Here is a 14,542-nt window from a genome sequence, read left to right as displayed (position 1 = left end):
GAGGATGTTCCAGGTCATCTTTTCAGATCTCACAATGCCTGGAGAAGTGTCTAACATCTCAGAAAACACATGAAGGATATGGCAATCTGCTGGAAGGTTGCTGGGTGGCAGGTAGCCTAGCAGTTAAGATTGTTGGGAAAATAACCGAAAGGTTGCTGGTTCGAATCTCCAAGCCGACAAAGCTCTGTCAATGTGCCCTTGAGCAAGGCACTTAACACTAATTGCTCTTGTAAGTCTCTGTGGATAAGAGTGTCTGCTAAGTGACTTAAATGTAAAAACATGCTGAGAAGCGCAGCCAGACTGCAAGAAAAAAAAGAAGGCCAACCGGGAACGCCTGGGCTGCATTTAGAAACATCTATACAAACAGTTTGCTCACATCTAGAATCTCCTTGTTGGCTTTTGGTGAAGTGGCCTCTCTCAACACCTTAATGGCAACAGGGATCTTCACATTTTCTCCCTCAGGAATCCACATGCCCTGGGGAGAGAACATGTTTATGTCACCTTTTACAAACTAATGGACACACAACTCTATTCCTGGACGAGGAACACGTTTTATAAAATCAGTTTGATCACTAATGATTTGTATAGAGTGTGATCGACTGGATTTAGACCCCGGTGTCCTGCCACAAGACTGTTTCTCAGGTCTCATGGAAGGTTACTCATTCACTGTCTGAACCACCTCCATTAAAAAAGCACTGATCACTTTGCATACCTTAAAGACAGTTCCAAAGGCCCCTGATCCCAAAACTTTGATCTTCTTAAACTCAGTTTCCTTCAGAATGCGGAGCAGGGCCTGGTTGGGTGCCTCTCCACTTGGGGTCAGGGGTTCAACCAACTATGGGAGCAACAAAGCAAAGTGTCTTATCTACCTCCAGTGTGTCATTCATCCCTGTAATAGTGTCGTTAACATGTTGGCCCCTGTGGTTGAATGTTGTACATGAGCGTGTCATCTGTGATTGAGTTTGTATGGCTGCGTTTACACCAGTGGCATCAGTTCAGTTAAACCCAGGGTATGGGAAAGTGGGTAAATTGAAGCTAATTTACTGCGTTTCTACACAATTTAAAAACTCTAAAATGCTATTTGGATTAGAGCAAAAACAAAAATGACCCCAGCCATGAATTATCACCTCAATATTAAGTTTAAAGTTCTGTGGAACGGCCAATACAAAGTCAACCTCTACTCAACCTCAAATATACTTGCAGTTCAACGTGAAATAAATGTATAATACAGACTATCGAGTCACAAGGCCGATATCTAATGCCGACATCCATCTGCAGCACAGAGTTTCAAGTTTTGGGAAGCGATAGACCATAAAATTGCACCTTTATAATAAAGAATTGCATTCATCTATAGACTAATGTAAAATAGGCTACTATTCCTAATGTGATGAGTAGATTGCGTAGTCAGCGCACGCTGACCAAACTGCGCACTTAAAACAAACCACAGCTCATTTTTAAAAGAAGCTAAATCTCTCGGAGGACCTGAGCACTAGGACCATGCCTCAGGACTACCTGGACTGATGACTCCTTGCTGTCCCCAGCCCACCTGGCCGTGCTGCTGCTCCAGTTTCAACTGTTCTGCCTACGGCTATGGAACCCTGACCTGTTCACCGGACATGCTACCTGTCCCAGACCTGCTGTTTTCAACTCTCTAGAGACAGCAGGGGCGGTAGAGATACTCCAAATGATTGGCTATGAAAAGCCAACTGACATTTACTCCTGATGACCTGTTGCACCCTCAACAACCACTGTGATTATTATTATTTGACCCTGCAGGTCATCTATGAACATTTGAACATCTTGGCCATGTTCTGTTATAATCTCCACCCAGCACAGCCAGAAGAGGACTGGCCACCCCTCATAGAGTTTTTCCTAGCCACCGTGCTTCTACACCTGCATTCGTTGCGGTTTGAGGTCTTAGGCTGGGTTTCTGTACAGCACTTTGAGATATCAGCTGATGTAAGAAGGGCTTTATAAATACATTTGATTTAAATAACCATCTCTGGTGTAGTATTTTGAATGATTTTATTTCTGTATAGGCACGAGTAGTTATATAGCTAATTTTGTAAAATTCTATTTACTTCCCCTAGCCTATTTAACGCGCCGTCTATGCCGACATCAATGTGAAAGTGACTGGTGCATAGAACAGCTGGCTGCAAGGCTTACAAGGCTGCGCTCAAATGCCGGCATAAAACTCAAAGCAATCCAGGTACTGCCTAAACCGCTGACCGGCAAAGAAAACTGTCTGACAACATCTCTGCTCTCTGAGGGGTGCGCTGCATGGTCCTAAAGCCAGCTGTTCAATACACTAAACCGCTGTTGCATTTTAATCAGGATTGGAATTATTTGAATCTTTTTTGTAGCCTACTTTTACATTTCTTATCTTTTTGTCACTAATTGGTATTTTTTTGTTAGTTTAAAAAAAATGTTACCCCTTTTTCTCCCCAATTTCGTGGTATCCAATTGTTTAGTAGCTACTATCTTGTCTCATCGCTACAACTCCCGTACGGGCTCGGGAGAGACGAAGGTTGAAAGTCATGCGTCCTCCGATACACAACCCAACCAAGCCGCACTGCTTCTTAACACAGCACCATCCAACCAGGAAGCCAGCCGCACCAATGTGTCGGAGGAAGCACCGTGCACCTGGCAACCTTGGTTAGCGCGCATGTGTGACTGTGAACGCAGCCTATATGTGCATGTCTAATGCATGTCCAAATATACAGTTTGTGTCCTTCCTGTGTCTGTTACCTCTCTCTCCTGCAGCAGACGGCGCAGTGTCCTCTTCCTGACGAGGTGGCGTCTGCGGAGCAGCACAAAAACACCCAGGGCGAGGACCACAAACACTAGGAGGCCTCCCACCACTCTGGCCACCACCACAGACGCAGCGTGACCACTGGGAGAGTAGCAACAACACAGGGGTGAGTTTCCTGATAGATTCTTAATACCACTAAGATAATCTAAGATCAAACACTTTGTAACAACTGCTAATGTAAAAAGGGCTTTAAATACATTTGATTGATCTTTCATCTATTGCCTATACGGGACTAAATGGTTATATACTGTAAACTATATATTTTTGGGGGAAACTCACCCAAGATAACTTCTCTTAATTTACTTGATCAGTGCTACTTTCACCATGATACAGTTTCATGTTAGTCTGATGCCAGATCCATTTGTGTGGTCTTGCTAAGAATGCCACCCTCCCCACAAGTATGATTACTAACTCTGAGGGTTTAGAGCTTGAGGTATTCACATCATACAAGTACTTGGGAGTATGGCTAGAAGGTACACTGTCCATCTCTCAGCACATATCAAAGCTGCAGGCTAAAGTTAAATCTAGACTTAGATTTTTTCGCTCCTCTTTCACCCCAGCTGTCAAAGTAACCCTGATTCAGATGACCATGCTAGATTACGGAGACATAATTTATAGATCGGCAGGTAAAGGTGCTCTGGAGCGGTTCGATGATCTTTACTATTCAGTCATCAGATTTGCCACCAATGCTCCTTATAGGACACATCACTGCACTCTATACTCCTCTGTAAAATGGAAATCTCTGTATACCCGTCGCAAGACCCACTGGTTGATATTTATCTATATAAAACCCTCTTAGGCCTCACTCCCCCCTCCCTGAGATACAGCTGAAGTCGGAAGTTTACATACACTTAGGTTGGAGTCATTAAAACGCGTTTTTCAACCACTACGCAAATTTCTTGTTAACAAACTATAGTTTTGGCAAGTCGGTTAGGACATCTACTTTGTGCATGACACAAGTAATTTTTCCAACAATTGTTTACAGACAGATTATTTCACTGTATCACAATTCCAGTGGGTCAGAAGTTTACATACAGAGTTGACTGTGCCTTTAAACAGCTTGGAAAATTCCACAAAACCATGTCATGGCTTTAGAAGCTTCTGATAGGCTAATTGACATCATTTGAGTCAATTGGAGGTGTACCTGTGGATGTATTTCAAGGCCTACCTTCAAACTCGGTGCCTCTTTGCTTGACATCATGGAAAAGCAAAGGAAATCAGCCAAGACCTCAGAAGAAAAAGTGTAGCCCTCCACAAGTCTGGTTCATCATTGGGGGCAATTTCAAAACCCTTGTACAACGTTCATCTGTACAGACAATAGTATGCAAGCATAAATACCATGGGACCACGCAGCCTTCATACAGCTCAGGAAGGAGACGCGTTCTGTCTCCTAGAGATGAACGTACTTTGGTGCAAAAAGTGCAAATCAATCCCAGAACAGAAAAGGAGCTTGTGAAGATGCTGGAGGAAATGGGTACAACATTATCTATATCCACAGTAAAACAAGTCCTATATCGACATAACCTGAATGGGCGCTCAGCAAGGAAGAAGCCACTGCTCCAAAACCGCCATAAAAAAGCGAGACTACGGTTTGCAACTGCACATGGGGACAAAGATGGTACCTTTTGGAGAAATGTTCTCTGGTCTGATGAAACAAACAGAACTGTTTGGCCATAATGATCATCATTATGTTTGGAGGAAAAAGCGAGAGGCTTGCAAGCCGAAGAACACCATCCCAAACGTGAAGCACAGGGGTGGCAGCATCATGTTGTGGGGGGGCTTTGCTGCAGGAGGGACTGGTGCACTTCACAAGATAGATGGCATCATGAGAAAGGAAAATGATGTGGATATATTGTAGCAACATAATATATGCCATTTAGCAGACGCTTTTATCCAAAGCGACTTACAGTCATGTGTGCATACATTCTACGTATGGGTGGTCCCGGGAATCGAACCCACTACCCTGGCGTTACAAGCGCCATGCTCTACCAACTGAGCTACATCTGAAGACATTAGTCAGAAAGTTAAAGCTTGGTGGCAAATGGGTCTTCCAAATGGACAATGACCACATGCATACTTCCAAAGTTGTGGCAAAATGGCTTAAGGACAACAAAGTCAAGGTATTGGAGTGGCCATCACAAAGCCCTGACCTCAATCCTATAGAAAATTGTGGGCAGATCTGATAAAGCGTGTGCGAGCAAGGAGGCCTACAAAACGGAGTCTGTTACACCAGCTCTGTCAGGAGGAATGGGCCAAAATTCACCCAACTTATTGTGGGAAGCTTGTGGAAGGCTACCCAAAACATTTGACCCAAGTTAAACTATTTAAAAGCAATGCTACCAAATACTAATTGAGTGCATGTAAACTTCTGACCCACTGGGAATGTGATGAAAGAAATAAAAGCTGAAATAAATCACTCCACTATTATTCTGAAATTTCACATTCTTAAAATACAGTGGGTGTTCTTAACTGACCTAAGAGGGAATGTTTAATAGGATTAAATGTCAGGAATTGTGAAACTGAGTTTAAATGTATTTGGCTAAGGTGTATGTAAACTTCCGACTTCAACTGTATCTACTGCAGCCCTCATCCTCCACATATAACACCCGTTCTGCCAGTCACATTCTGTTAAAGGGTCCCCAAAGCACACACATCCCTGGGTCGCTCATCTTTTCAGTTCGCTGCAGCTAGTGACTGGAACGAACTGCAACAAACACTCAAACTGGACAGTTTTATCTCAATCTCTTCACTTCATAGACTCATGGACACTCTTACTGACATTTGTGGCTGCTTTGCGCAATGTATTGTCTCTACAGTACCTTCTTGCCCTTTGTGCTGTTGTCTGTGCCCATTAATGTTTGTACCATGTTTTGTGCTGCTACCATGTTGTGTTGTTGCCTTGCTATGTAGGTCTTAGGTCTTTATGTAGTGTTGTCTTTTGTCATGGTGTGTGTGTGTGTGTGTGTGTCATATAACCCAGCCCCTGTCTCTGCAGGAGGGCTTTTGCCTTTTGGTAGGCCGTCATTGTAAATAAGAATTTGTTCTTAACTGACTTGCCTAGTTAAAGAAATAACTATGTTAAACAGCACAAACAGATCTGGAACCAAGATGACCCTCACTCACCCTCTGGTGCTGCAGCCACTCAGTCCAGGTCCAGAGCATCTGCAGACAGGAAGGAGGGGATACTATGGTCAGGAGACTACTTCACACAGTCTTGACCATGGTAAAATGTTCATGGTCTATCAACAGACATTCATTCAAAATAGGCTGACATTGGCTTTACAACAAAGAGTTAGAAATAGATGGGTAATAGATGGGCAGCCTATGCCTTACCCCTGGGTGCAGTTCTCATGGCAGAGCTGACATTCTCGCTTCTTGTCGGTGTATTTCCAGATGTGCCTATCCCCGTCCCCGAGAACGCCGTGTGGGCACTGATATACACAGTGGGGGCCATCTTTGACGTGAGCGCACGCCAAACATTTGTCAGGGCCCTTCAGAGGGCGAGAGAGGAGGGTCAGAGGTTTCCAGAATTGTTGATCTTCACTGAAATAATCACTTGTCTTGAGTAAAACCACTGGCCATGCCACATTTCCCAAGCCACACAGAATTAGTCTAATTCTCTGAATTTGTTATGTAACTCAATATCACGTGAGAATGTCAAGATCATTTTAGATGAGACAATTGAGATGGATTTGAAGTGAAAGTAGCGTACTGGTCCAAAGCAGCTTTGTGGTCCATTCACCATACACTCTGGGTCACATTCTAGACACCTGTTATTCAGTACATACTCTCGTGGCACCCTGAAGAGGCGAGGGGAATACTGTTAAAACATTAACACAGCACAAGCCGACAGTAGATATATTTGACATATGAGAAGTATCAATAGTTTGCCTCTGGTGTCATTGGGCTAGCTCACCCCTCCTGTAGGTGACAGGCCCGCACACAGCGCCCCCTACGGGTGTAATACAGGCATGTAAAACACATGGTGGGGCCGGGCCCCCAGCAACCATCGTCAGTGCACATCTCATCACAGGTACTGTTTAGCTTGGCTGTAGGGAAGAGAGAGGAAGACTATAGGCCCCATTCAGAAACAACCCCCCCCCCCATAGACCCTAGGGTAGATGTGAAAGGATAGGGTAGCACAGGAGGTTGGTGGCACCTTAATTGGAGAGGACAGGCTTGTGGTAATGGCTGGAGCTGAATGGCATCAAATTCCATTCGCTCTGTTCCAGCCATTATTATGAGCCGTCCTCCACTCAGCAGGCTACTTTGTAAGATAAGTGTACGCAATAGTGCTAAAAGAATCGATCGAACCCAGAGGGTGGAGGTGGAGTCACTGCCTCATCGCTTGGATCCAATCATGGCAATGTTAGCTTAGTTACCTAACTACAAGTACCGGTGACCAATGGGAATAGAGCTGTTTTTGACTATCACAGGCACTAACTGGGATAAATGAGCATTTGGCCATTGTAAATACTTCTCAAAAAGCAGTGTTTGTATAAAGGCATTGATCAGAATTCATACTTTATCCTTGTCCTTGCTTACCACAGGTGCTGATGTTGACGTTGTTGCCCACTGTTGAGGACTGTTTGCCCAATCTAAACAGGCTCTTCCAGTGGTCTCCGTTGGTGTAGCAGAGCTGGGGGTTGTTCTTCACCACAACATTGCCATCGCTGATCTCTCGCAGGGAGCGGAGGCCTAGATACTTCAGATGGGCCAAGTTCAGGGCAGCGAAACTCACCTGACCACTAAGGGGAAAAGAAAAGGTCATGATAGTTTACTAGGTTAGCTTACTGCTACTCTAGCTAGCACAAACATATCATTAAACAATGAAATATACAGCAGGGAACCTCTCAAGCCAGCTCACGTTTTATCTTCTACGCTACTGAGTTTTTTGCTATCAATCATGAACCGAAACTCCATTTGAAACAATTTTCAAAAACCTAGTTTCATAGGTATGACAAATAGCAGAGGTATCATACAGCACCTTCTGAAGCAGACATATTGAACATCACCGCAGTGTAGTACAGAGATACACTTACAACTGTTTGGTCCTTCCTCTGATAATCTCTAGGTTTTCAAATGGACTGAGAGAGTTGAGGTGCTCGGGCCAAGCTTGTATCAGCAAAAACCCTTTAGGAAAATAACAAATATAAATGTAATCAAGCATCGTCTTTACCTTTTGTTACCCTTGGATGAATTACAAAACAATTGAACATAAGTTAAATAGCTGTTCTACCTGAAATTTCCTTCACAGTCTTGAAATATTCCAGTTTGGCGGGGTCCATTTTTGGTGTTGATGTGTACCTATCACTGAGAGAAGAAATTACAAAGGCACATACTCCCGTTAAAAAAGTGTGGGGTCACTTAAAAATGTCCTTGTTTTTTAAAGAAAGCTTTTTTGTCCATTGAAAATAACATCAAATTGATCAGAAATACAGTATAGACATTGTTAATGTTGTAAATGACTATTGTAGCTGGAAACGGCTTTTTATTTTATGGAATATCTGCATAGGCGTACAGAGGCCCATTATAGCAACCATCACTCCTGTGTTCCAATGGCACGGTGTGTTAGCTAATCCAAGTTTATTTTAAAAGGCTAATTGATCATTAGAAAACATGTTTGCAATTGTTAGCACAGCTGAAAACTGTTGTGCTGATAGGAAGCAATAAAACTGGCCTTTAGACTGGTTGAGTATCTGGAGCTTCAGCATTTGTGGGTTTGATTACAGGCTCAAAATGACCAGAAACAAAACAAAACTTGTCAGTCTATTCTTGTTCTGAGAAATTAAGTCTATTTCATGCGAGAAATTGCCAAGAAACTGAAGATCTCGTACAAAGCTGCGTACTACTCCCTTCACAGAACATCGCAAACTGTCTCTAACCAGAATAGAAAGAGGAGTGGGAGGCCCCGGTGCACAACTGAGCAAGAGGACAAGTACATTAGTGTCTAGTTTGAGAACCAGACACCTCAAGTCCTCAACTGGCAGCTTCATTAAGTAGTACCCGCAAAACACCAGTCAATGTCAACAGTGAAGAGGCGACTCCGGGGTGCTGGCCTTCTAGGCAGAGTTGCAAAGAAAAAGCCATATCTCAGATTGGACAATAAAAGGAAAAGATTAAGATGGGCAAAAGAACAGACACTGGACAAAGGAACTCTGCCTAACTTAGATTAGCTAACACAATGTGCCATTGGAACACAGGAGTGATGGTTGCTGATAATGGGATTCTGTCAGCCTATGTAGATATTCCTTTTTTTTTTTTAAATTTCCAGCTGCAATAGTAATTTTACAACGTTAACAATGTCTACACTGTATTACTGATCAATTTGTTATTTTAATGGACCAAAAAATGATTTTCTTTCAAAAACAAGGACAATTAAGTGACCCCAAACTTTCGAACACTAGTGAATATTATACACACACGTATATACAGTGTATTCAGACCCCCTTGACCTTTTCCACATTTTATGTTACAGCCTTATTCTAAAATAGTTATAATAATAATAATCTCAATCTACACAAAATACCCTATAATGACGAAGCAAAAAAAACAGGTTTAGATTTTTTGCAAATGTAGAAAAAAAAATCTGGAAATATTGCGTTTACATAAGTATTCCTACCCTTTTTTCAGTACTTTGTTGAAGCAGCTTATGCAGCGATTACAGCCTCAAGTATTGTTGGTTATGACATTATAATCTTGGCACACCTGTATTTGGGGAGTTTCTCCCATTCTTCACTGCAGATCCTCTTAAAAACCTCTTAGGGATAACATCCGGTGAAGCTGGAGTGCGCCAAATTCAAATGACAAAATTGTAATATTAAACATTCATGAACATACAAGTGTCTTACATCATTTAAAAGCTTAACTTCTTGTTAATCCAACCGCGTTGTCAGATTTCAAAAAGGCTTTACGGCGAAAGCATACCATGCGATTATCTGAGGACAGCACCCCACATCAAAATACTTTTTCAACCAGCACCGGCTTCACAAAAGTCACAAATAGTAATAAAATAAATCACTTACCTTTGAAGATCTTCTTCTCTTTGCAATCCCAAGGGTCCCAGCTACACAATGAATGCTCCTTTTGTTCGATAAAGTCCTTCAACATGCATACAAAGGAATCCCAAAAGATACCGGTAAACTTCATCCAAAACAAGTCAAACAATGTTTGTAATCAATCCTTAGGCACCCTAATATGTAAATAAACGATCATATTTCAAACGGAAAGAACGGTGATCAATAGAAAAGGAAAATAACGAAGATCGCACGCTCATTCACGCGCGCCAAAAGTCTCCCTATCCTGATGAGAACACCTTGGATAAACTACAACCACTTGTTAATTTTTCAAGAAACAAGCCTGAAACCCTTTCTAAAGACTGACACCTTTTCTTTGTATATCCCATAGGCTAGTATTTAAAAGGCCTGTGACCTCAGTTTCTTGCCTGCCATATCAGTTCTGTTATACTCACGGACATTATTTTAACAGTTTTAGAAACTTTAGAGTGTTTTCTATCTAATGCATATGTATATCCTAGCTTCTGGGCCTGAGTAACAGGCAGTTTACTTTGGGCACGCCAGTCATCCGGAAATTCAGGATGCTGTCCCTAGCCTGAAGAGCTCTGTCAGATTGGATGGGGAGCATCGCTGCACAGCTATTTTCAGGTCTCTCCAGAGATGTTCGGGCTCTGGCTGGGCCACAGGTGGACTCCAATCAAGTTCTAGAAACATCTCAAGGATGATCAATGGAAACCCGGATGCACCTGAGCTCAATTTTGAGTCTCATAACAAAGGGTCTGAATACTTATGTAAATACGGTATTTCTGGAAAAAGGGGTCTGTATACTTTACAAATGCACTGTACATACAGTACAGTCAAAACACCTACTCATTCAAGGGTTTATCTTTATTTTTACTATTTTCAACGTTGTAGAATAATACTGAAGACATCAAAACTATGAAATAACACACATGGAATCATGTAGTAACCAAAACATTGTTTTAAGTAGTCACCCTTTGCCTTGACAGCTTTGCACACTCTTGGCATTCTCTCAACCAGCTTCACGTGGAATGCTTTTCCTACAGTCTGGAAGGAGTTCCACATATGCTGAGCACTTGTGTGCTGATTTTCCTTCACTCTGCAGTCCAACTCATCCCAAACCATATCAATTGGGTTGAGGTCGGGTGATTGTGGAGGCCAGGTCATCTGATGCAGCACTCCATCACTCTCCTTCTTGGTCAAATAGCCCCTAAACAGATGGGCTTAGTTCCACTAAGCGCAAACCAGATGGGATGGCGTATCGCTGCAGAATGCTGTGGTAGCCATGCTGGTTAAGTGTGCCTTGAATTCTAAATAAATCACGGACAGTGTCACCAGCAGAGCACCCGCACACCACCACCTCCATGCTTCACGGTGGGAACCACACACGCAGAGATCATCCATTCACCTACTCTGCATCTCACAAAGACACCGTGGTTGGAACCAAAAATCTCTAATTTGGACTCATCAGACCAAAGGACAGATTTCCACCAGTCTAATGTCCATTACTTGTGTTTCTTGGTCCAAGCAAGTCTCTTCTACTTATTGGTGTCCTTTAGTAGTGATTTCTTTGCAGAAATTTGACCATGAAGGCCTGATTCACACAGTCTCCTCTGAACAGTTGATGTTGAGATGTGACTGTTTCTTAAACTCTGTGAAACATTTATTTGGGCTGCAATTTCTGAGTCTGGTAACTCTAATGAACTCATCCTCTGCAGCAGAGGTAACTCAGGGTCTTCTGTTCCTGTGGCGGTCCTCATGAGAGCCAGTTTCAACATAGCGCTTGATGGTTTTTGTGACTGCACTTCTTGAAATGTTCTGGATTGACTGATCTTCATGTCTTAAAGTAATGGACTGTCCTTTCTCTTTGCTTATTTGAACTATTCTTGACATAATATGGACTTGGTCTTTTATCAAACAGGGCTATCCTCTGTATACCACCCTTACCTTGTCACAACACAAATAATTGGCTCAAACTCATTAAGGAAATAAATTCCACAAATTCATTTAAGAAGGCACACTTAATTTAAATGCATTCCAGGTGACTACCTCATGAAGTTGGTTGAGAGAATGCCAAGAGTGTGCAAAGCTGTCATCAAGGCAAGGGGTGGCTACTTTGAAGAATCTAAAATATATTTTGATTTGTTTAACACATCATTCCATATGTTATTTCCTAGCTTTGATGTCTTCACTATTATTCTACAATGTAGAAAATAGTAAAAATAAAGAAAAACCCTGGAATGAGGTGGTGTGTCAACTGTTGACTGGTACTGTATGTTAGAGGGAGTAGTTCAAAACACAGTCATTTAAGTTTATTCAAAATAATTTGAATGAACACAGAGCAAATTGCATTGTATTTCACTGTTACGGTGTACATATTAGGACAACCCATGGACACCGTACATTGTGATTGTTAATCCTTACCCATCCAAAGATGTCTGCATAATTGAAACAGCTCCATTGATTTTGGTGCAGTTTTTGAAAGAATCAATGTTAGACGCGTTGATTGACAACACTTTAGTAAGCAGCCCCATTCCAAGTCCATCGCAAACTAGATGAGAATAACACAAAGACATTCAAACCATTGACGATCCAATGCAGCATTATGAGGTTAAGAAATGACACAGCTAGCAAATTTTAAAATAAAGTACATTTATATTGACTAGCCTACCACAGACAAAGAGTTACATTTGCAATATTTTACCTTTCGGACAGATTCCGTCACACTTCTTGCACCTCCTGACACCATTCTCCTCCACCTCGTGTGTGTTGCCGCTACACGTTCTGACACACGCCCCGTGGTCCGTCACCACATAATTATCTATAATAAACAACCAATCACAGTTCAGGGGTCACCTTCACCAATCCAGACAATTATAGGCAAAAGTCTCTTCACCATGTAAGTATAGCGGCGGGGGCGTATTCACTGAGGTGCAACATTCTGAAAGAAACAATAGATAAGGTTGAAGTCGGAAGTTTACATGCACCTTAGCCAAATACATTTAAACTCAGTTCTTCACAATTCCTGACATTTAATCCTAGTAAAAATTCCCTGTCCCTGTCAGTTAGGATCACCACTTTATTTTAAGAATGTGAAATGTCAGAATAATAGTGGAGTGATTTATTTCAGCTTTTATTTCTTTCATCACATTCCCAGTGGGTCAAAAGTTTACATACACTCAATTAGTATTTGGTAGCATTGCTTTAAATTGTTCAACTTGGGTCAAACTTTTTGGGTAGCCTTCCACATGCTTCCAACAATAAGTTGGGTGAATATTGGCCCATTCCTCCTGACAGAGCTGGTGTAACTGACTCAGGTTTGTAGGCCTCCTTGCTCGCACACACTTTTTCAGTTCTGCCCACAAATGTTCTATAGGATTGAGGTCAGGGCTTTCTGATGGCCACTCCAATACCTTGACTTTGTTGTCCTTAAGCCATTTTGCCACAACTTTGGAAGTATGCTTGGGGTCATTGTCCATTTGGAAGACCCATTTGCGACCAAGCTTTAACTTCCTGACTGATGTCTTGAGATGTTGCTTCAATATATCCAAATAGTTTTTCTTTCCTCATGATGACATCTATTTTGTGAAGTGCAGCAGTCCCTCCTGCAGCAAAGCAGCCCCACAACATGATGCTGCCACCCCTGTGCTTCACGGTTGGGATGGTTTTCTCTTGCTTGCAAGCCTCCCCCTTTTTACTCCAAACATAATGATGGTCATTATGACTAAACAGTTCTATTTTTGTTTCATTAGACCAGAGGACATTTCTCCAAAAAGTACAATCTTTGTCCCCATGTGCAGTTGCAAACCGTAGTCTGGCTTTTTTATGGCTGTTTTGGAGCAGTGGCTTCTTCCTTGCTGAATGGCCTTTCAAGTTATGTTGATTATAGGACTTGTTTTACTGTGGATATAGATACTTTTGTACCTGTTTCCTCCAGCATCTTCACAAGGTCCTTTGCTGTTGTTCTGGGATTGATTTGCACTTTTCGCACCAAAGTACGTTCATCTCTAGGAGGCAGAACGCGTCTCCTTCCTGAGCTGTATGAAGGCTGTGTGGTCCCATGGTGTTTATACTTGCATATTATTGTTTGTACAGATAAACGTGGTACCTTCAGCGTTTGGAAATTGCTCCCAAGGATGAACCTGTCAAGAGTCAGTGTGTAGCGGGTCGGACGAAGTCAGGCACAGGACACAGAACTGAGTAAAAACTTTACTCGACAGTAAACCAACAATATATTCCATGCTGGGAAACACACCAGCTCACAGAACTACTGACCACTCAACAACGAACAAACATGCATAAAAACCATGGGGAAAACAGAGGGTTAAATAATGAACATGTAATTGGGGAATTGAAACCAGGTGTGTAAAACAAAGACAAAACAAAAGGAAAATGAAAAGTGGATCGGCCATGGCTAGAAGGCCGGTGACATCGAACGCTGTCCGAGCAAGGAGAGGGACCGACTTCGACGGAAGTCGTGACAGAACCAGACTTGTGGAAGTCTACAATTATTTTTTTCTGAGGTCTTGGCTGATTTCTTTAGATTTCTCCATGATGTCAAGCAAAGAAACACTGAGTGTGAAGGTAGGCCTTGAAATACATCCACAGTTACACCACCAATATCAGAAGCTTCTAAAGCCATGACATCATTTTCTGGAATTTTCCAAGCTGTTTAAAGGCACAGTAAACTTAG

General features: G+C 42.2%; 1 protein-coding gene across 1 annotated transcript in view; it reads right to left on the bottom strand.

Moving 5' to 3' along the window:
* The window catches only part of LOC118370654 (melanoma receptor tyrosine-protein kinase-like), a 49,992-nt gene that overhangs the window by 8,009 nt on the left and 27,441 nt on the right, over positions 1–14,542 (bottom strand). Inside the window, exons 8-19 of the mRNA XM_035755722.2 lie at positions 12,554–12,670; positions 12,274–12,400; positions 8,052–8,125; positions 7,855–7,945; positions 7,358–7,560; positions 6,729–6,861; positions 6,525–6,612; positions 6,146–6,303; positions 5,936–5,974; positions 2,749–2,893; positions 713–835; positions 377–475 (exon numbers count right to left, since the gene is read on the bottom strand). Of these exons, the coding sequence (XP_035611615.1) occupies positions 377–475; positions 713–835; positions 2,749–2,893; positions 5,936–5,974; positions 6,146–6,303; positions 6,525–6,612; positions 6,729–6,861; positions 7,358–7,560; positions 7,855–7,945; positions 8,052–8,125; positions 12,274–12,400; positions 12,554–12,670 (1,397 nt within the window). The remainder of the gene's footprint in view (positions 1–376; positions 476–712; positions 836–2,748; positions 2,894–5,935; positions 5,975–6,145; positions 6,304–6,524; positions 6,613–6,728; positions 6,862–7,357; positions 7,561–7,854; positions 7,946–8,051; positions 8,126–12,273; positions 12,401–12,553; positions 12,671–14,542) is intronic.

The sequence above is a fragment of the Oncorhynchus keta genome, chromosome 4 (assembly GCF_023373465.1).
Source record: "Oncorhynchus keta strain PuntledgeMale-10-30-2019 chromosome 4, Oket_V2, whole genome shotgun sequence".
NCBI classification, from domain to species: Eukaryota; Metazoa; Chordata; class Actinopteri; order Salmoniformes; family Salmonidae; genus Oncorhynchus; species Oncorhynchus keta.
The sequence above is the reverse complement of the archived record's forward strand: the minus strand, read 5'-3'. Positions and strand labels throughout refer to the sequence as shown.